The 22248-nt window shown below is 42.5% G+C and overlaps 1 protein-coding gene across 1 annotated transcript in view; it reads right to left on the bottom strand.

The window, feature by feature from the left end:
• Window positions 1-1765: 1765 nt before the first annotated feature.
• Window positions 1766-22248, bottom strand: part of LOC144091764 (enoyl-CoA hydratase EchA19) — a 56535-nt gene continuing 36052 nt past the window's right edge. The window contains exons 7-8 of the mRNA XM_077624380.1: window positions 5428-5543; window positions 1766-1928 (exon numbers count right to left, since the gene is read on the bottom strand). Coding sequence (XP_077480506.1) covers window positions 1821-1928; window positions 5428-5543 — 224 coding nt within the window. The 3' untranslated portion in view covers window positions 1766-1820. The remainder of the gene's footprint in view (window positions 1929-5427; window positions 5544-22248) is intronic.

Below are 22248 nucleotides of genomic sequence, written 5' to 3'. Positions count from 1 at the left end.
GCTTTCTTTGCATTCCCATCTTGACCTGTCGTTGCCATTAACAACCAAAAATTTGTATCATCATATCCATCTTTCTCCATTTTATATAGATCACCCCTTCGTTTAGTGCGAATTTTGTCCTGCAGGTCTACTATTTTATGTATAGTAAGCTGGCCAGCAAACCCATATTTGTTTATCCATAAATTTAGGTGTTTAATCTTTAACCTTTGAAGCACTTTGATTCTCAACAAATTTCCAATCCTCACACACCAGACGCTGTTTTCGATCGTTTTCTCTAGCCGCCTTGCTATTCGATCTCACCATTTTGAAACAGGTGTGTAATCAGAGCAGTAATTTCCCCGTTATTTTTATTTTTTCCTTCCCCTTTGTTTGTTTTCCTTAGGTTATCATTACACACGCAACACACAAGTATACTCTCGGAACTTAAGTACCGACCGGCTTAGGTACAGGACAACCGATGCCCTTACAGTTTTATAGACTAATACTCTGTCTCTTCACCTGTTAGTTACTAGTATTTACAAGGTTTTAACATCCCCGTCCCCCGCACGCGATCTCCTCCATTCGGACCCCCCTCACGAATGGAATATGAATGATTCCCTCACATTTGGAACCCCTCATGAATGGACACATTCATATGGACTCACCAGAGATGTCTTCAACTCTTTTTGGTTAAGTCTTCAACCGTCGGGAACCCAGGCGCTCAGCTGAACTCCAGCCCGCAAAGGGTCTTAGATGCCGTGGCCACGGTCTTTTCCCAGATGTCGACTAAGTGCCTGGATTCCTTCGGTATATTGACTCCCAGGCGTGACGGACCAATATGTTAGGTTCACCAAAAGGCATTCCCAAATGCACGCACAAATATAGAGAAAAGACAATCTTCTGGATTTTTTCTTGCAAGGAGAAATCGAACCAGTGAGGTTTAGTCCCCGCTTCGTTCCGTCGTCATACGCTTCTTTTCTTGTTTATTAACTTCAAGGACACTAGTTACAATGGACGTCTCAACTCTCAAGGCAGGGGTGGGAAACAGAAGTGAGACGTCAAATAGTCAAAACAAATGAAGGTCATGTGCAGCCGAAGGATCTTCACCACATCCCAGCAGTCCAAGTGGATTCGGCTTCCCTTTTGTTTATTCTAATTAAGGAGCAGAGCATTTACTCCGTTGCAAGCAGGCATTTTAGATGTAGTAAGTGAAGCACTTTCTTCATTGCAAGCAAATATATAATAATGTAAGACTAATTACCCTAACAAGTATATAAGTAACATTTTTGGGAGGGCATTTTTTTATTTTAGGAGAAACTAAGAACAAACATGTTAAAGCAAGGGTGCTCATTACACTGATCATGATCTACGAGTATTATTGGTAGATTGCCTGGGGGCCGCAACATCGCAATGTCCCCAGCACAATACTCACACTTTTTTAAACCTCATATCCGACTCTTTTAACAATCATCAGGATCTTCTCTTGTGTGGTGCCGACAGCCTTGTCTTACAAAAACGAGTTGAGACAGCTGCTATTGAAGTCGGTCCTTTTATCTTGGAAACATTAATAGGCTTGCACCAGTGTTGCTTCAATTTGTTGATAATGAGAAGCACCTCAGCTGACCTCCCTCCGAACTCAGTGCTGTGTGAGTAGTATGACACCCCTGCTTTAGTGATCACCATTCTATTTCTATTCTGGTTATATCCTTTTATTTTTCCCCAAAGCCACTCAAGTGAATTATCTGTTTTTATGGACACAATTAAAAAACTCAGTAAATCCTTGGAGAATGGTCAGACTTCAAATGTATTTTGCAACATAGCCCACACATCATACAAAAACCTCAAGGAAATTTCTCTTCTTGTCCAGTTCCAGTAGTGAATTTTGTTGCCCCAGCAACACCTTCAGACAAGATGATTGGTTCTCCATGGTCAATCTCATATTGCATGGCCTTGGGAAATGGAGTCAAAACCGCAAAAAATAAAATTAATCCTCTTGTTCTAAATGTGTTTTTCTTGATATTTCACAATAATGAGCCATTATAGGTATGTGGATTCACACATCGATATATCGCTTTACACATATTGCTGTGATCCACTACGTAGCACTGTGCTTGGCAAGTTGGCCAGCCAGATGATATTGCCAAAACGATATAAAATGTTTTATCGACATTTTATTTGCTTATTGCCATGAATATCCCTATTCCTACAATGCAAATTTTGGCCAACAGATGCCAACCCATTTGTGCTGACTTGCAACATTGACGGGCTACCACTCAATAGTTGGTAAGTGTAATTATGTGCCTTCATAATTTCACAAAAATACATTGCCAAGCTTTGTAAACATAAAATGATAAACATGTATAAAAAACAAAAACAAACACACAAATGAATACAGTATACATAACATAGAAATGTGATAAATATTATGTACTATTTACAACAAACGGACATTATTACTACCATACTACATATTTTTGCACCTATACAGAAATACGAGGACACAAGTACCATTATCGAGAAGTGTAATACTGTCATCTATTAATATCTAAATATATTAAAAATATATATTAAAAAAATGTAAATACTTTAAACACTATACTCACAATGAAACTTATTTTATTTAAATTAAAAAAAAGGTTATTGGGAGCTTTAGTTCAAAACTTTTTCCCCAGAACCATTGGATCATCGATGGAATCTTCAGGAGGAGATTTTGCAAAAGATTTGCGGCACACAGGGATGATATCTTGTGACTGCTTTTTTTTGGTACAAATATGCTTTTGTACAAGGACATGAAAACTGTCAAGACAATTGCCTTGTTCCATGGCTATGACAATCTCCAGGACCCGTTGTTACAAAACTGCATGTCATATTGAAAATTTCTCGTGATTTCCGAAAGTACCAAGACCACAATCATCATCTTTATTGCCGTCATTGTCTTGGGGGAAATTAAACTTTTAATGTTAAAATATCTCGATTATTTCGATGGTTCATATTCCTGCAATAGTTGTCACTTTCGAACAATAAATAGGAAGAAAAAAATCAAAGCTGAATTTTGTTTTATTTCAGAATCACAAATGTACAATCATGCAGCTAAACTTTCAAATTCGTTGCCTGCACGTAGACGAATTTAAAAAGGAAGTCACGTGGTAAACACTACGTACACATCTGGCCAGTCAGAGCACGTTTAAATACGGTAAGATGGCGGTGCCCTGAGCGAGCAATGGCAGGCACAGGTAAGCGAGTTTCCATGTTGCTCCTCTGTTGCGTCTAGAAACATTTCTGGGAAATTCCACCATCAGCTCCTGGCCGTTCAGTGTACTGAGCGAGCTCTATTTTCGATCTAGGGCTACAGCGTATGCCGTACGGTCGCCCAGGGCTCGCATTTCTGAATAGAATCCACCTTCACCAAGGTTCCTTGCCGCCCAGCAAGCAAGCTCTGAATTTTGACATTTTTATGAACTTTTTTTATACTAAAAATCTTTTGTTTGAACATGGTGTTCATTATTGTCAATCCATGGTGAGCACAGAAATCCAACAATAGAACACCACTTGGGTTCCAATCAAGGGGGGGCGTTCTTCCCAGTCTCGCCCCTCCAGGTCTCACTGTCATTGCCCATGTTAGCATTGAGGTCCCACAGAAGAATGAGGGAGCCTTGCTTAGAAGCACTCTCCAGCACACCATCCAAGGACTCCAAAAAGGATGGGTAAAGTGGAAGCCTGTCCAACCCACCTCGAGAGGAGTGGTACCAGAACCCAAGCTGTGCATAGAGCCCGATACCATCAAGCTAGAATTTCTCAACCTCACGCACTAGCTCAGGCTCTTTTCCAACCAGAGAGAAGACATTCAACGTCCAAAAAGCCAGTTTCTGCAGCCCGGGATCGGACCACAAAGGATCCCTCTTTTGGCGGCCACCCAATTCAACTTGTCGTCACACCCGACCGACCTCTTTGGCCTCTCACACAGGTGGTGAGCCCATGGGAAGAGGAACACACGTCAATGTCATTCCGGTCGGGGTAGCAGCCACTGACGGTTTATGAGGGCAACCACTGGACCAAAAGGCCCCTTTAAAGGCCCTTTTTAACCTTCTCCCGAACCATGGTTGATCAGCTTTGGCCGGCAGTGAGTTCCTTATTTGTGTGTCTTTGACCCTTGTTTGTCACGGCAGAGCTGCCAAATACTCCGAATCTTCCGTAGTTTACTACGCCAATCTTTACCAAACTACTAAATACCCATTTTGTATCAAAACTACTAAAGAAAGAAAAACAATGAAGCAATGCCTTTTTTCAGCAATTTACATGAAAAAAAAAATGCTGAAGGTTTTCGTCTTTTGCTTGCCATTTTAACTTACTATTTGATTGTGTTCGAAAAGGAACGTCATGTTGTAAATAAGTTTTGCATTTTGCACGTTGTCAAAACGTCTAATTATTTTGAAAGTATTGTGCTCACCTTTTCACTGATATGCATGCGTTCTAATATGTTGGTTCAAGCAGTGTAGATGTAGACGTATGTTAGCTATGTCCACAAAATGAAGACGTGAGTAATAGTTTTTTGCTGTTTTGTTTATGTCTTCACATGTATTAAATATTGAAAAAAAGGAAACTAATTTAAAAAGCATGAGAAAGTTAGATAATATCAAGCTTTATTCATGTACGCATTGCCAATGCCACTAAAAAGGGTCACAAAATCAGAAAATCCTCTTTACCCACTACGAAATATGATTTTTGACGCAGCTCTGAGTTGCCATGTTATTGTCCTTTTGTGTAATTGCTCTGTATTAGCCTTTATTACTAATCAAGCTAAAAACATATTTCCTTATCCTCTTCTTCTCCTGAGCGTTGGTCTGGAACTTGCGTTCATGTCACAGCAGAGCCCCCGTTCTCTGTTGTGGTCAGGTGGTGTAATTGCAGTTTAAAGTTATCAAATTTTTATCGAAAGTTTTTATTATTATTGTTGACAAAATTATTTCACGATAATTACCGTTATCGTTTTATCGCCCAGCTCTAGTTTGTACCTTGATGAAAATAATAATGATAATGAAGCTGAAGGGCTTGAAGTAAAATAAAATCTTGAATTAAAGCCACACTATGTCTACGATAAACTTGTTTTTATTAGGAGAAAAGTGGACCCAAACCTTCCACTTTAGGGTCAGAATTTAAAAATTCAAGCCCGAATTGGCTCATTGAATAAATGTTTTATTAGCTAAATTATGCACCAAAAGCAGATTCAAACATTGTGCATAATTGTGTCAGCAATGAAAAACTTTCAAGATCATTAATCATTAAATTTAGAAAGGTGAAATAAATCACCAAATCTACTGATCTCACAGATGTGAACAAAAGAAAAAATGCATTGTTTCAAAACCTATAGGCAGTAATTCCTCATTTGGAGCAGTCTAGAGCATTGTCAGTTTAAAATATGTAAACGAGGTACCGTGTACTGTACTGTACCTGTGTAAAGGAGGATGCCTCGTAGCAGCTGTAGATGGCCGACAAGCGATCAACTCTCATGCATTCTTGAGGGAATAAGATGATCTGTTCGGCTATCTGTAGAGCGGCCTGTAATCCTGTGGTTGCAATGCAGAAGTCGTAAATGAGGGAAGGAGAGGGTAAAATATAAAAGATCAAACAAGCAAAACAAATAAGGCATAAGACATTAAAAATAGTTGAGGTTCATGCAGGGTTAAAAGCAAAATCAACTTTTAAAAAAGTTTTAGAGATGGCACTGATGGTAGCTGAGAGAGAAAGGAATGTGTGCACACTTTTAATCTTTTATATAAAATTATTAATGTTGGAGTAATCATTATTATAAATGTGTTTGCAATGAATATAAAGCCTTATAATATACATGCTTACTATATTAATCAATATATTTGCTTATTAGGAATAGTAATGCTCATCCTAAATGTGTAACTATATTAAACAATATATATATATATGTGTTGATCGCTTTTATGTTAGAGTTAGAATTAATATGTGCTTTCAACGAAGACAAACGCTTACTCCAAGGTCGCTCTCCAGGACAGCTGGCTCCAGCGAGAGATACAAGTTCGCAAGGACATAAAACAATACACTGAGTCCTTGCTCCGAGGACTGATTACTGGAAGATACGCCTCAACCCTTTCCCCAGATGCAAGTTCGCAATGAAGATCTGTTGAGGACGCTTAAATTGTTGTTGGTTCAGCGGATGGCTATCAGGCATATTGTTTTAATTTGTGACGCTAGGTTTGCTTGATTATGGAATTGTTTTGTTTCTTGCTTACGCAATTGGATCGAATCGATAACCTTGTAATTGTTTTGATTTGAGGCCTTAAATGGGCAGGACATAATGCCGCTCGAGAGAATAATCTTGACCGGACGAGCGGGAGGATGTATTCTCTTCTTGCAAGAATTAAATGGTGATGTGACTACAAGTGCCTTTTTTATTGAAAGCTGAATTGGAAATACCTAAGGATAAACATACAATTGGATAAACCTAACATTTGGTCCTTCGAGCCTGTGGTCAAGATACCGAAGCAGAATCCAGGTCGCTTCCGTTCGATATCTGGAAAGACCGTGCACGGCGCTTAAATACCCTTTTCCGGGCTGGATAACTCGAAGGGGCGCCTTGGATTCTCGACGGTTGACGACTAACCCTCTGAAAGAGACATCTGGTGTCATATCTGGTAAGTCCACGTGAATGTCTGCGTTTGTTGACGGGTTCCAAATGCGCGAAGGGGCATTGCACGTAAGGTCAATTTTTTAAATGAGACTCGCGTCCAGGGGACTGCGTAAAACCCTGGGTATACTAGTCGCTGCCAGGTAAAGAGACAGAGCATGAGTCTATAAAACTAGGGGCAGTTCGGGGTGTCCTGTGCCGCGGTCCGGAAAGGTACAAATATAGCTCTGACAGTATTTCACGCTAGGTTATACGTTAGGAATTTGGGGCAGTTCGGGGTGTCCTGTACGGAAGGTACAAATATAGCTCTGACAGTATTTCACGCTAGGTTATACACTAGGAATTTGGGGCAGTTCGGGGTGTCCTGTACGGAAGGTACAAATATAACTCTGACAGTATATCACGCTAGGGTATACATTTGTGTTGCGTGTGTTACGTGTTGCGTGTGTTACGTATGTCCTTCCGCGGAAAATAAATTTGCTAACTGATAACTGAGTGCACGCGAGCTCCCTCCAAAAATGGGCAGCTCGAATGAAAAAGCGGCTAGCGACGACGATCCAAAACAGCGTCTGCCGTGTAGAGATTGGAAGTTTGTTGAAAGTCAAAGCGCTACAAGAGTTAAACACCTAAACTTATGGATAAGCGAATATGGGTTTACTGGACAGCTTAATATGCATAAAATACTGGATTTACGAGATAAAATGCGCGCTAAGCACAAGAGTAATCTGTGTAAAATGGATAATAATGGATATGAGGATACAAATTATTGGTTCTTGATGGCAAAAAAGCGTTGTGATGGGAACGTTAGGAAAATTGAGCGGAGTGAGAGCCAAAATGTTGATAACAAGCGAGGCGGCTTGTTCCACAGAAAGAAGGGTGATAAAACGGGTCCGTTGTGTAAAAATAAAATAAAAGATAGCGCGGCCTCCTCGGCTGACGGGGACAGAATAGAAATGTTACCAAGGGGTTGGAAAAAAACAAAACAAATGAGGTTAAACGGAAATCGGGTTTTCAAAAATGCTATGTGCTGGGTTTGTGGAGAATTGGGGCATATATCGCGTGATTGCCTGGACAAAAAGGTCTCTAAAAACAAGACAGGCCTGCTCAAAATGATTTTAATGAGGATTTTGAACATGAGGATGTGGAGCTAATTTTAAACCAGAGATCACATTCTTTGTGAATGAATTCAATTGGATTTTTTTGTGTGATGCTGAAAGTTGTAAAACAGCAATTAAAATGGTTATTTCCAAGTGCTAGACATACTTTTTTAATAGTATCTAAATGTACTGTCAATGTACTGGAATGAAATGGCTTATTGTGGCTTATCCTGGTTTCGTTCCTGTCTGCTAGCGGGAATATTTTGGTTAACAGAAATACAAAACGGCAAATTAAATGTTTAGCGGGGTTGCCAAAACTGCGTTTTTTGTCATACTCTAAACTTGCCAAATAATGCGTTGATTGCGGGGGAAGCGCTCTGTTTTGGTGCGGCTGATTTGATGGTGTTAGACATTATAATACAGTATAGTATGCGCGCGGACCGCACAAGCGACTAAAATTTTTGGGGGACCCCTTCCGTGGAGAATATTACAATAATTGGCCTTGGGGGTGCTGAAGTAAACTTGAGGGCAGAAATGGGTTTTTGCTATGATATAGTTATGCTTGCAGCATATTGTGATTATGGGGTCTTGGCAAAATATTGTGATATAGTTGGATATCGGGAGAGTAATTAATTTAGTTTATTAATTTAGTCTTCTCTAAAAAATATTATGATTGTGCACAGGAGGCAAGGCATTGTGCACAAAAAGAAAAGAGAGCGTTTTGGAATTTGTAAACAAAAGATAAGAATGCTGCTTTTGCAGCGAGCGTGAAGGTCACAGTCAGCGGCTAAGGACGCGCTTCCGTTTAAACATTTCAGAAAAAGAACAAAACATGGTCTGCAAGGGATGCAGGGTTCCGCGATTATCTTCGCATTTATTTTTGGGATTTAATCAGAAATGTCTTTCGAGGTGATAGAAAATCTGTTTGGCAAAGATTGATTTGGTAAAAGCTTTGGAATTGGGAATAATACTATTATTATTATTTAATTTTTTATTTGTGAAGTTCAAAGGGCTCTTAATTGAAGAGAGCTAGTTTTGGAGGATAAAACGATATTATTACAGTTTTTGAATGGTTGGATTGTTCAAAATACTTTAATATAGGAGATTGGCTGGTTAAAGAAAAATGAATGGAATTTCGTTTTTTACAATATTATGGCATATTGGTGACAATTTGTGGGTCCTTTATTAAGCGTTGAAAATTATAATTAGCAAATGCCTAGTAAAAGGTTGATTTCTCTAATTTAATTATTGTAGATTTATCTTGTGGTAACAGAGAGCTATATGAAATAGCTCTTATCTTAAGTAAACATAGTATGGGGTGATTTACAAATTATGTCTTAGGTATTAAGAGTTATTTGGTTGTTAAAGAGATCAGACATGAAATTAACAATGCAGAAATTGCATGAGAAATTTCGTGGCATTCGTCCAAATTATTAGGTAAATTGAACCTGGCTGGGGTAGATAAGATAATTGATTTAGGATAGGCATAGTTTCCCTATAAGAAACATGGAGCGTCTTTAAGTGCACAAAAGGCGTTCCCTGTTTGGCCTAAAGGGGGAATATGCTTTGGTATAGGTCATATTGATGACTATTGGGACGTTACTGTCTATTACTTTGGGGGCATACAAATTAAGAATTTAGCCAAAACTTACTGCATTGCAATTATGGGGTTAATACACCTGAATGTTACGGTGATAACGATTGGCAATAACAAGCTTAGATAAAGGGGAATATCTACAACAAATTCAGGTGGGGCCTTTCATGGTGTGAAACAAGTGATGAAATAATGTCTATGTTTTAGAAATAACATCTCCAAATTATAAAATATCAACCTTGGAGAAATGCTTTAAGTAGATGGGTTGACTAGAATGGGCAAATTTCGATATTATTGAAAGGGGGTGTAACTTAATGCAGAACATGGAGATAAAGTTTTTTACAAACGGTTAAATAAAAGGGGGTGTGTGTGTGTTTCAATGTGTCACAACTTTTCCGTTATTGCATTATTGGCGAATAGATAGTTAATCACAGCCACTCGCATGGCAGTCTACATGCTGACTGAGTGGGGTAAGGGGCGGTGGCAATTGAACAAATTTCTATTTTTAGATATGTGGCATGTGAATCTAATACATTAATTATCTAGTTTCTTCAGGCATCAATCTTGCGGTTCGAGGATCTACTAATGCGGAGTGGATCCAGACCTTCCGGAGTGTGGAGTATTCCTGGTGTTCTCAAGAATTCGTAGGTTTTCTCTGGGTACTCCAGTTTTACTCCAACAAACCAAAATTATGGATGATTGGGGGAGCACTCTAAATTCCTTGATTATGAGTGCGAGCGTGGATGAGTGTCTGTCTTTTGTGTTTCAATTGGCTAGCCACCAAGATATATCAATATTCTAATATCAAGGTGGAATATTTCTGAAATCGCTGATAAGCCTTTCGAGGACGGCGGCGGCAGAGTAGGACATAAACAAAAAAGAAAAGAATTTCGCCAAATGAATTTTTTTTTATTTCTGCAATGGGAAATTTTGGGAACCTGGGGGGCTAAACAAAAACAAAAGACTTATCTAGGAGGGCTGTCATTTTGAGTCATGGTAAATTTCATGCCTCAAAAAAGGGGGAGGTTATATATTCAATCTATATGCAGATATATGGCCAAAACACGGGTTCCCCCTTATGTCAAGCTACAAAAGCTACATATCCATTTCAAAGGATACATATGGATTTTATAGAATATGTGTGGTACATAACAGTCCTAAAACAGATTGGGGAAACCTTGTTGCAGAAACTGGTCTAGATTGGCAAGCTTGAATGACACACGCGTGCGAAAAAAACCATCAGGCCTTTGATAAAATTAACCCATACGGTGGGGGCATTACAAATTGTTATTCGGACTGACAAATTCACTTGTGGAAAAGTTCCTTGTCTGACGTTTTTCCTAAGTCCATGGTCAAGTGGGGAAGACCCTTATTACAAATTTTACATTTGTGTCTCAACAGTAATGACCATGCCTATGGAGGCTGTGTTTAGGGCGTCAGAGAAGGAAACACCCGGATCTGCCGTAGTAAAATTGAAATCTGAGAAGACCACAGATGATGAATTCATTTCTGCAACAGGGATTTCCCAAACGGGCAATAATTGGTTGCTGTTGATGGAAAATGCAGCTAATACTATAAATCAAACCTGCATAACATGTATGGGGCCTTGCCATCTCTTACGAGTAGTACCCGCGCAAATTACTCCTGATTGTGTAATGGAGATAATGACAAATGAAAATGTAAGCCCGAATTGTGAGAAATGGAATAATGTCTACCCAGTTACAAGAGCAGCAAAGGACAAGCCTAACTTTTCAACACATGTCGCTTTTAAATCATTTTACCTGCTTAAAACCTTACAGGGCATGGTCTGAAGCTGGAGGCGATAAATGAGACGTGGTGTGCCCACGTCCTAAAACCGACTACACCCTGGTACCACGTTCTGACCTATGATGGTGGTGGGGTGGAAATAAATTATACGACTCCTGCTGAAACGCGGCAGGACTTTGTGCCTTGGGGTCACTGCTTTTACCAGTGTCTGTTTTTCCATCTACAGTGAAGGAGATACAATTGGCTGAAATCCAGTATGATGATGGGTCCCTCCCGACGGTGTCGATCGGTATGGAGAGAGGGAGATCCAACATACATTGATGCGATTGGCATCCCCGGGCCGTACCAGATGAGTATAAGTTGGCTAATCAGATCGCAGCAGGTTGGGAGTCTATTTTTCTTTTAATTACTCCAAACAAAAATGTTGATCGGATAAATTACCTGCATTACAATGTCAAAAAACTTGGAAATTATACCGAACAGGGATTTGTGGCGATAAAGGAACAATTGGCAGCCACCAGTCGTATGGCGTTCCAGGATCGCATAGCAGTTGATATGCTGCTTGCGGAGCAAGGGGGCGTGTGTGCAATGTTTGGAGATCAATGTTGCACCTTCATACCGAACAACACGTCACCCGGTGGGTCCCTCACCCAAGCCATTAGTGGCCTGCAGACCCTCAACCGCAATATGAAGAAGCATTCTGGAGTCAGAGAATCCGCCTGGAGCTGGTGGCATAAGTCCTTTGGATTTGGCCCAATCTGTTGCATTTTCCGTAGCCCTTTTTGCTACGATTTTGACATTATGTGGGTGTTGTATTATTCCCTGCTTAAGATCTTTGATAAGCCGACTTATAACCACTGCGATTGCCCCTACAAATTCTAAATTGAATGAATTATAGCCTCTGTTGATGAAACATACTGAGGGAAGCAGTGAATTTCAAGAGCATGGTAATTCCAAGGATGAAAAATGATGGCGAAAATGATTTTGTTTTCTGCTTTCAGACCTGCCGAACGAGTAGGGCCTAAGCGGGTAAAATTAAAACAGCCAACGGAGATATCCCTCTCTTCTTGGATTTGCCATAAAATGAATAACGAACATATAATAAAAAAGGGGGGAATGTTGGGGTCATTCTGGGATGTTACTATATGTTCATTTGGAATTAATAGGTAATGAAGCTATAATTTAAATAGTGCCATACTGTTTGGACTGAGTGCACTTTCCCCCAGTCTTCCTGTTCAGGGCCAGTCAATTGTTTTCATAACTATGAAATTAATGGAATAAAGCCGAAAGGAAGTTTTATTAAGCAAATTTATAATATAGGGGGGAATGTTGGAGTAATCATTATTATAAATGTGTTTTAAGTTTTATTAGGGGGATCATGTGCAAATTTATAATATAGGGGGGAATGTTGGAGTAATCATTATTATAAATGTGTTTGCAATGAATATAAAGCCTTATAATATACATGCTTACTATATTAATCAATATATTTGCTTATTAGGAATAGTAATGCTCATCCTAAATGTGTAACTATATTAAACAATATATATATGTGTTGATCGCTTTTATGTTAGAGTTAGAATTAATATGTGCTTTCAACGAAGACAAACGCTTACTCCAAGGTCGCTCTTCAGGACAGCTGGCTCCAGCGAGAGATACAAGTTCGCAAGGACATAAAACAATACACTGAGTCCTTGCTCCGAGGACTGATTACTGGAAGATCCCGCCTCAACCCTTTCCCCAGATGCAAGTTCGCAATGAAGATCTGTGAAGGACGCTTAAATTGTTGTTGGTTCAGCGGATGGCTATCAGGCATATTGTTTTAATTTGTGACGCTAGGTTTGCTTGATTATGGATTTTTTTTGTTTCTTGCTTACGCAATTGGATCGAATCGATAACCTTGTAATTGTTTTGATTTGAGGCCTTAAATGGGCAGGACATAATGCCGCTCGAGAGAATAATCTTGACCGGACGAGCGGGAGGATGTATTCTCTTCTTGCAAGAATTAAATGGTGATGTGACTACAGATGCCTTTTTTATTGAAAGCTGAATTGGAAATACCTAAGGATAAACATACAATTGGATAAACCTAACAGTTAATAAATGGGCACTTTTGCGAATGCATACAACTCTCAAGAACAACTGGCACACTTTTAAAAAGACATTTTATAGGCGAGTAATTTGGACTGCTCAGGCATTCATATAGCAAGGATAACCCAACGTTACCGTCAGGCGCAGGCCCCCAAACACATATTGCACCCCGAAAAGACCGTTTACCTATACTGGCCGGTATGTGTTTTGACTGCTGAATGAATATCAGGCCTTGCGGTGTGTTGCGTGAATCCCTGATGCTGTTGCGGTAGAGGGGAATGGCTACAATCGGTCTGCCACCGGTACTGGGCTAAAAGCCCAGGCTAGAAGAGCAGCTGGATTGGATTGGATTGGATAACTTTATTCATCCCGTATTCGGGATATTTCATTGTGACAGTAGCAGAGGGTGATTAGACAGAACAACAAAGCAAAAGCACAAAGTACAAAGCAAATCAAAGTAAATGGGATCATTAAGAATCACCAAACCAGATCATTAAGACAGAAAAGCAGCAAAAACACAAAACGAGCAAGAGTGGACGGAGCTACCGCCGCCGGCTGCCACTTGAACAGCGCCATCTTGGTTGCAGTAGCTAAAACGGATACAGACTCAAAAAAGACGTTGTAAAGTTGGACAAAAACTGGAACCACACACAGGAAGTCTTCCACAAGATGGGGAACTTCTGCAGACTGTGACCGAGGTAGAGAATATGCAGAGTCACTCTTCCAAGCTTATCGCACAGTTCCTCAGTAGTCTGGAGCTGAAGACAACAGCAGCAGAGCAGGACTCCGCTTCCGGCCTGGTAAGCGCCCACAGCTCTTCCATCTTATCCCATGATGGAATGGTTCGTCAGAAGCGTTGCTTCTTCTCCCGGCGCTTTTGTCCAGCTCCGAATTTCCAGCGGGATTGAGGTGTTGCTCCTGCTGTGTATTGTAACAGCTAGTCCCATGTGTGTGACAGCGTAGGCATGGCTGATGGTTCCAAAAAAGAAGTGGCAGAAACAAGCCAGGCTAACAGAACAAAGAAAGTTGTAAAAACATTAAAGTATAAAGTACAAAGTAAAGTAAAAAGGAATGTATTAAGATGGCTTCCAAGACACAGTATGCACACAATGAACAGCTCTCTTTGGGAGACAACAGTTGGAACCTTCACGAGGTGTCTCCCGAGAGGCCGCCCGCCGCGGCCTGCGAATCCAACACAACCACCCAGAGCTGCCACCCAGGAACATGGCGCCCTATGTTTTTCATCCAGCCGAAGATGTCCGCCCTGCCCCACACCTCCGGTTACTCCTCCTAAGGGCAGGCGACGTCGAGGAGAACCCGGGACCTTCCTGCCCGGGATGCTCTAAGACGATCCGTCGTGACTTCACCCCACTGGTCTGCAACCCTTGCCGACGAAATTTCCACAGGACCTGTAGCGGCCTGACCCGAATGGGTCAATGGGTCGATGACCATGACCTAACTCTCCTTAATGACGGCGTGTGGACACGGACTGCCAGATACCAACAAGGAGCAGGCATGAGTGCCCCCGACCTAACGATCGCTGACCCCACCACGGCCGAACATCTGCAATGGGAACCCATCGACGAGATGACCTCCGACCACAGACCGATTCTGATTAGGTGGAACCGTGCTCTCCGTGTCGAATGCCAACAAAGAAGAGTACGACCTAACTTCTCGAAAGCTGACTGGAAGAGGTATCGTACCATCCTCATAGATCGCCCACCATTAATCTCTGCAGCAGCCACAGCCCCGGAAAAACTCTCCCTCTTAGTGCAACACATGAAAGAGGCAGCAGCACTTACAATACCGGTCAAAGTTATCCGCCAGAAGGAGCTCCCATGGTTGACACAGGACCTGAAGGACCTCATCCGCGAAAGGAATCGACTACGTCGAGACCTCCAACAAAATAGGAAAGAATGGATAGCACTCTGTCAACAGATCAAACAAAAAACCACTGAAGCGAAAAGAAACGCATGGCGCTTACACCTCGCCAAGATCGCCGGGACAAAATCTACGGGACAAGCCTGGTCCTTAGTAAAATCCCTCTCAGGCACCCAAACACAACAATCTGGCGAGTTCTTGGTCTACAAGAACAAGGAGTACGTGAGTGACCGAGCCAAGGTAACAGCATTTATCAGGGAATATGCCTCGGTCAGCGGAGGCAAGAGTGACAAGCGGAGCAGACGAGCAGTGCGTTCTCTACGTACAGCTACCCGCAGACTGCTCGGCTCACCGCGACAAGTCATCGAGCTCCCGTTCACCGATACTGAACTGCAGACAGCGCTGTCCCAACTTAAAGCGGGTAAGGCAGCTGGACCCAACGACATAGCCCCGGACCTTCTAAAAAATCTCCCGGCAAACATCCTCCCCGAACTACTCCATATCGTCAACACCAGCTGGCTAGAGGGCTGGTGTCCACAAGCTTGGCGAGTGGCCACCATCATCCCTTTCCTCAAAAAAGGGAAGTCACCAAAGGACGTTGGGAACTACAGACCCATCGCCCTCACCTCTACGCTTAGCAAAACGATGGAAAGGCTCATCGTGAACCGTCTCGCCTGGTGATTGGAAGATAAACAGCTTCTCAGCCATTGGCAAGCCGGTTTTCGAAAGGGAAGAAGCACGACGGACCAGGCCCTGCGACTGTCGCAGTTTATCTCTGATGGCTTCCAGTCGACTCAACGACAACGCACGCTTGCAACTTTTTTTGACTTCAGCAAAGCATTTGACCAGGTATGGAGAACAGGTCTCTTACGAAAAATGGCAGACCTGGGGGTCCCCTACCGCTTCATCAGATGGATCGCCAACTGGCTCACAAATCGCACAGCCAGGGTCAGGATCAACAATACCGTTGGCAGGAGCAGAACCTTCAAAGAAGGGCTCCCCTAGGCTCGGTCCTGTCGCCCCTCTTATTCATCATCTACATTAATGACCTCCTCGACAAGTTCAATGATTCCACCCTGGTAAGCGCCTATGCAGACGATCTGGATCTTGCTTGTCGGGGTAGGAACAAAGAGGAGGTGGAAAGCAGACTTCAAACGGAGGTTGAAAAAGTCTGGAGGTGGAGTTCCGAGGCACACCTAAACCTTAACACCACAAAGTGTGAGGCGTCATTTTTCAGCCTGGACTCAGCTGAGGCCAAATGGCAACCAAAGATCTTAATAAATGGCGCCGCCCTCAAGCATAACGCCACCCCCACTTTCCTTGGCGTATCCTTCGACCGACAACTCACGTTTGCGGAGCAAGTAAAAAAAGTCCGCCAAACCATGTCCAAAAGAACGAATCTCCTCCGCAAACTCAGTGGCACATCTTGGGGTTGGCAACCAAACGACCTTAGAACGGTGTATATTGCCACCCAGAGAAGTCTCGCAGAGTACGCAGCACCGGCATGGGCCCCCTGGCTGGCCCAAACTCACCTCAAATCCCTTGAAACTGCCCAACTGGAAGCAGCCCGCGCCATAACCCACCACCTCAGGTCTTCCCCCACCGAAGCAGTCCTACATGAGGCACATCTTACACCCCTCTCATCCCGCCTCAATTTACAAGCACTTCTTAAAGCTGATGCCTGGAACCAGCTGCCTCCTTCTGATCCCCGACACCGCCTTCTCCATGAAAACGTCAAAATGCAGTTACAAAAGAAGCCAGACTGGCGATCTTCGACCCTTCCCCGTCTTACCGCTCTTGAACTCCATACCCCTTGTACATACTCTTCCCACCCCTGCCCACCCTGACTATTACCCCCACCCCATCCAAACCGCCTTTACTGCAGTCTCTAAACACATGCCGACCATCATCCAAAGAGATAAGGCCGAAGAGCTCATCAGAAGCATGGGTGAACCGGACCTACAGATCTTCACAGATGGATCCACCAAAGAAGGCACTGCGGACGGTGGTGCAGGTTTCGTCGTCATTAAGGAGACTGCAATCATCCACCAATGGCATGGTGCCACTGGCGCCCGCAGCAGCTCCTACCCCTCTGAAAAAGTGGCACTGACCGAGGCACTCTCCTGGCTGAGGGAAACAGCAGACTGGCAGACATCAATCATCCTCAGTGACTGCAAATCACTGGTCCAAGCTATGGGAAACCCCCACACGCAAGACCCCGCCATTCGGAGACTTCAGGGTGACATCGCCCCTTTCCCTCCGCCTAAGCGACTACAGCTACTATGGATCCCGGGCCACTGCAACATATGCGGTAACGACCTGGCCGATGCCCTAGCTAAACTTGGCTCGTCAGATGACCAAACCCATACCTCCCCGGACGCAGCCACAAGACGCGCCATCATCCAACGTGAAGATCGCCCCCCCCCCTCTCCCACCCCTGCCTTTTGCAGACCTACACTACGAAAGTCACAGAGGAAGAACTTGCCCTATCCGCACAGACCTGATTCGTTTCCGCAGTGGACACTACCCTCTGCTCCGCCGTTGGCTCCACCTTGTGGGGAAATCCGACTCGGATCGCTGCCGCCTGTGCGACGAGGAAACAGAGTCGTCTGAACACCTATGGCTCCGCTGTCCGGCCTTAATGACCGAACGCTACCATCGCGGCCTGGGCAACTCCCTGGATGAACTAATCCGTGTTCCAGTGGCAGCTCTAGCGCTGCTGAGGGTAATCCTCAGGCGACTGAGGTGAAGAAGAAGTACAGCAGTGGTGGCCGTCACACTCACCTACCAAAGCCGCAATGCCGGCGCAGTCCATCCCCCCACTTTCAGGTCGGGGCTCAAAGCTGCGCCGCACAGCACGACAGAAAAGCATGGTAACCTCCACATAGTTTAGCCTAGAGATAAGCCTATAGTAGTCTAGGGTGATATAATTTATTCAGATTTTTCCTAGCTGTTTTTTTACCATTCAATGCAGCCTCGATATGAGACTAGCGATTATTGCTAGGTTTTTATGGCTCGCATCCCAGAAAATTAAGCCAAAACAATGTCTGTGCCTGAGTTGAAAGCCACCACAATGCCATAAGAGAAGTATTTAATGTGTATGTTGTATTAAATTCATTTTGTCTTCTATTTGACCGTTTTTGTTCCTTCTTCACAGACAATGAACTTTTTCGGCCATTTTCTTACCTGACATGTTTCGGCGTGTTATTTCCGCCTTTCATCAGTGTCACTGGTGTGACCCATTAAGGCATGACTTACCTGTCAGAATTCGCAGGCAAGTCACGACCTCTGCTGTCCATGCACCCTTCCAGGATGCTGCTCCAGGTGGTAGAGAGCATGAACACTACCTCCTCCCATTTGATGGTTCTAAGTCCCTACTTACAATGGCGTCGCTTCTCCAGCGCTAATATTGGCTTTCTTCGGTGCGGATGACTCTCGCTTTTTCCAGGTCCATAATGTGATTTTCCCTTTTGCTGTGGTCAGTGATGGCGGTACACGGTCGATTGGTCGCCGGTCTTTTGGTCGCCGATCTTTTGGTCGCCCGGAAGGTAAGTGATAATTACTGTTTAAATCGTTGCTCAAATTCCCTAAATACAAACTGCGAATTACTATTTAGTCATACTTAATGCCCTAGTAATTATTAGGCTAAAGAAAAGCTCCAAATTTCCCTGACTTTTATTGTTTTTTGTTGGAGAACTTGTTAAGACCCTGACTGACGTAGCTTCTTAAAGGGACAACGCAAGTACATACAAACTCTTATACACTTACACGTCGGCTCAGTGAAACTGCTCATGGCCATTGTTGGCTTTTATTGATGCGTAGACCGTGTTGTTTTACCTTGTTTTGTCGCTGGTCTTTTGGTCGTCGGTCTTTTGGTCGCCGGTCTTTTGGTCGCCCATTGTCGCGACCAAAAGACCGGCGACCAAAAGACGGCGACCAAAAGACGGCGACCAAAAGACGGCGACCAAAAGACCGGCGACCAAAAGACCGGCGACCAATCGACCACACACGAGTGATGGCTGACTTATGCTAGTTCTTTTACTGCTCTTGTTTGTCTTGCTGCTGTCTACTTCTCACACTTGTGTTCTTTTTTTCTGGTGATGAAACTGCTCAGTTTCCCCTATATAGTATGAGTTGTTGCATGATTTGAATGGAATTACATGCAATTTTCTCTTGCCTTTCAATTTTGACAGGTACATCACGGCTTCATGGAACATCAGCTGATGAAGACGTCTCACACCAACACCAGTTATACTCTGCTGAAGGCTGTGGTGTGCCGTCAGGGCCTTCTCTGCTGGCCTAAGAAATATCTGAATCACAGACTGATGTTAATTATATTTTGTCCATGAATACTTATTAAACAATTCCAAATTGTCTGTCAGCTTCCTTTCATTGCTTCCCCCCTGGTTGCACTGCTTCCAGATGACTAATTGGGGGAACATAACTCTTGCAAAAATTGTCTTTGAATGTTTTCAGAAATAAGAATCATAAATGCCCAGCGACAGGTAAGGTTTAGTTTAGTCATGAGTTTAGGGTATAGTTTGTCATCGTACAAAGTCTGGTGGGATAGGCTTAAGCACCCTGCTAACCTGAACAGAATAAGTAGTGTTAAAAATGAATGAATGATAAATTTAGACAACACATTTAATATAAGATTTTCATAAAAAGGAAGCTCGCTAATTCATCCAAGGGATGACGAGAAGGAGTTGATTGGAGAACGTGGGCATCGATCCCACTGCCTCACATATGCAAAGCAAGCACTCCACCATTTGAGCTAATTCCCCTGATGCTGTGCATTCCTGGCACCAGAAAAAAAGTTGTTATATTCTACAGATTCAGGGGCAATATGTCACTCCCATTGATTCCCACATAGGCGATGAGGTGTATTCGCTGTAATGTCTTTCTGTGCCAGTTTGCATGGGTGAAGTTTGGTCCTCAACAACATAACAACAGGTTAGAAAAGGACCTACCTTCACTTAAGAAGCATGAGTGGTACTTTTACTTATGATTTTTACTCTGCTCCATTGTGCCCACAATACTTAAAATGCGTACACAATGGGCCTAATCAATTCCTGCAAAATGATACTGCCTTTGACTCGTTTCAGAAATATAAATTTAAAACACAACAGACTCAATGCTTTGACCAAGGGAACAACAGTAGTTTTCAGTTGGAGAATGTGGGCATCGATCCTACTGCCTCGCACATGCTAAGCGAGCGCTCTACCATTTGAGCTAATTCACCTTCAAATACCCCCTGCCTGTCTGGTCTCTTTCTTTAAAGACGTACATAAAAGCAATAACATTGGTCAAATTTCTTCAATGTTACACCAAACATGCAATGTCCAGTTCTTCTAAATTTCAGGAAAACATAAACATGCTTCTAAACACTTGTCTCTTTTAGTAATGAAGGCACTGTGAAGTAGCAATTGGAAACTGGGGGTAATTTGTCTTTTTCCTTGATTTATGGGTCTGCTATAAATTCAAATGTGGAGTCCTTAATGTTTGTGGAAGTTATGCATTGTCCTAACAGAATAAACAACCTGTCTGTTAAATACAATTCACCTTTAGGTTAAGTGACGATACTCAAAGCGTTTCTGCATTCAGACATCATCCATGGCATTTTAGACAAGTAAACACTCATGTAGTGGGGAATGTGAGGACCAAGGGTGCTAGCTCTCATGTGCAAAGAAATTACACCTTCCCAAGAATCAATTCCTCAAGGACAAAGTCTTGGATACATTCAAGACCTTGATAAGCCTGGGTGCTAACTTTAATGAAGGTATTGACTCTGGTCCAATCTGCTCACCATAACAACAATGGCCACTAATTGGGGCAACAGAACTCTTGCAAAAAATTGTGTTTTTGAATGTTTTCAGAAATAAGAATCATAAATGGCCAATGACTGTTAAGGTTTAGTCTAGTCACAAGTTTAGGGTATAGTTTGTCATCGTACAAAGTCAGCTAGGATAGGCTCAAGCACCCTGCTACCGTGAACAGAATAAGCAGTGTTAAAAATGAATGAATGATAAATTTAGACGACACATTTAAAATAAACTTTTCATAAAAAAGCTTGCTAATTCATCCAAGGTACAACAAGAATGAGTTGATTGGACAACGTGGGCATCGATCCCACTGCCTCTCACATGCTAAGCGAGTGCTCTACCACTTGAGCTAATTCCCCGGCAGTGGTGTGCAGTCAGGGCCTTCTCTGCTGGCCTAAGAAATATCTGAATCATAGACTGAAGTTCATTATATTTTGTCCAATGATGTTAATTATGTTTTGTCCATGTACAGACGCTCCCCTACTTACGAACGAGTTAGGTTCCGAGCGATTGTTCATAAGTTGAATTTGTTTGTAAGTTGATTCAGTGCTATATTTTGTATTATAATTTATGTTTAAGGCCTATATAGGTATATTGAAGGTTGATATAAGTGCATTTGTATGTTTAAGGCTTGTATAAGTAACATGCATTGGTTTGTACTGAAAAAAACATTTAATAAAATGGAGAGAATATGTACAGTACTGTATATATATATAGAGAGAGAGATTTATGTATTAGAAACTGCCCGAAAGAAGCGGTCTAACGACGATTGCAGTTTTCTTCTTTTTTTCATCATAAATGATGCGGAAGCACTGTATGGCATCATTCAATTGATTTGCAAACTTTGTGCAACGTTCAATATTTGGGTCCTGCTGCTCGATCTTTCTGTTTATAAATGGTACTGACAAGTTGTATGCCAGTGAAACGCTCACCACTCTCACGCGCATCAAGCTTCGTTATTATTGCCACTCGTTTCAAATGAAATGGCTTGCCTCTTCCTTGCAACTCCCTCAATAGAAGACTTTCGCTTTTTACCAACCATATTCAATAATGGATGCACGAGATAGTTAATGATACAAATGAAAAAGGTTCTTTGCCCACTGGAGATACGTTCACGCACTTCCGCATTGCAACGAAGAAGGTAGATGCTGGGTGAGCTAAGCGCTCACAGCGCCAGGCGTCGGTATTAGCGGCGGAAAGAAGCACTACTCGGAAAAAAATACAAAATTGGACTTACGAACATTTTTTGACTTAAACGCAATTTGCAGACATGTTCGTATGTACCGTTGTTCGTAAGTTGAATGTTCGTAAGTAGGGGAGCGTCTGTATACTTATTAAATAATTCCAAATTGTCTGTCAGCT

This window comes from Stigmatopora argus, chromosome 17, assembly GCF_051989625.1.
Source record: "Stigmatopora argus isolate UIUO_Sarg chromosome 17, RoL_Sarg_1.0, whole genome shotgun sequence".
NCBI classification, from domain to species: domain Eukaryota; kingdom Metazoa; phylum Chordata; class Actinopteri; order Syngnathiformes; family Syngnathidae; genus Stigmatopora; species Stigmatopora argus.
Note: the sequence above shows the minus strand (reverse complement) of the source record. Positions and strands in the feature narration are given on the sequence as shown.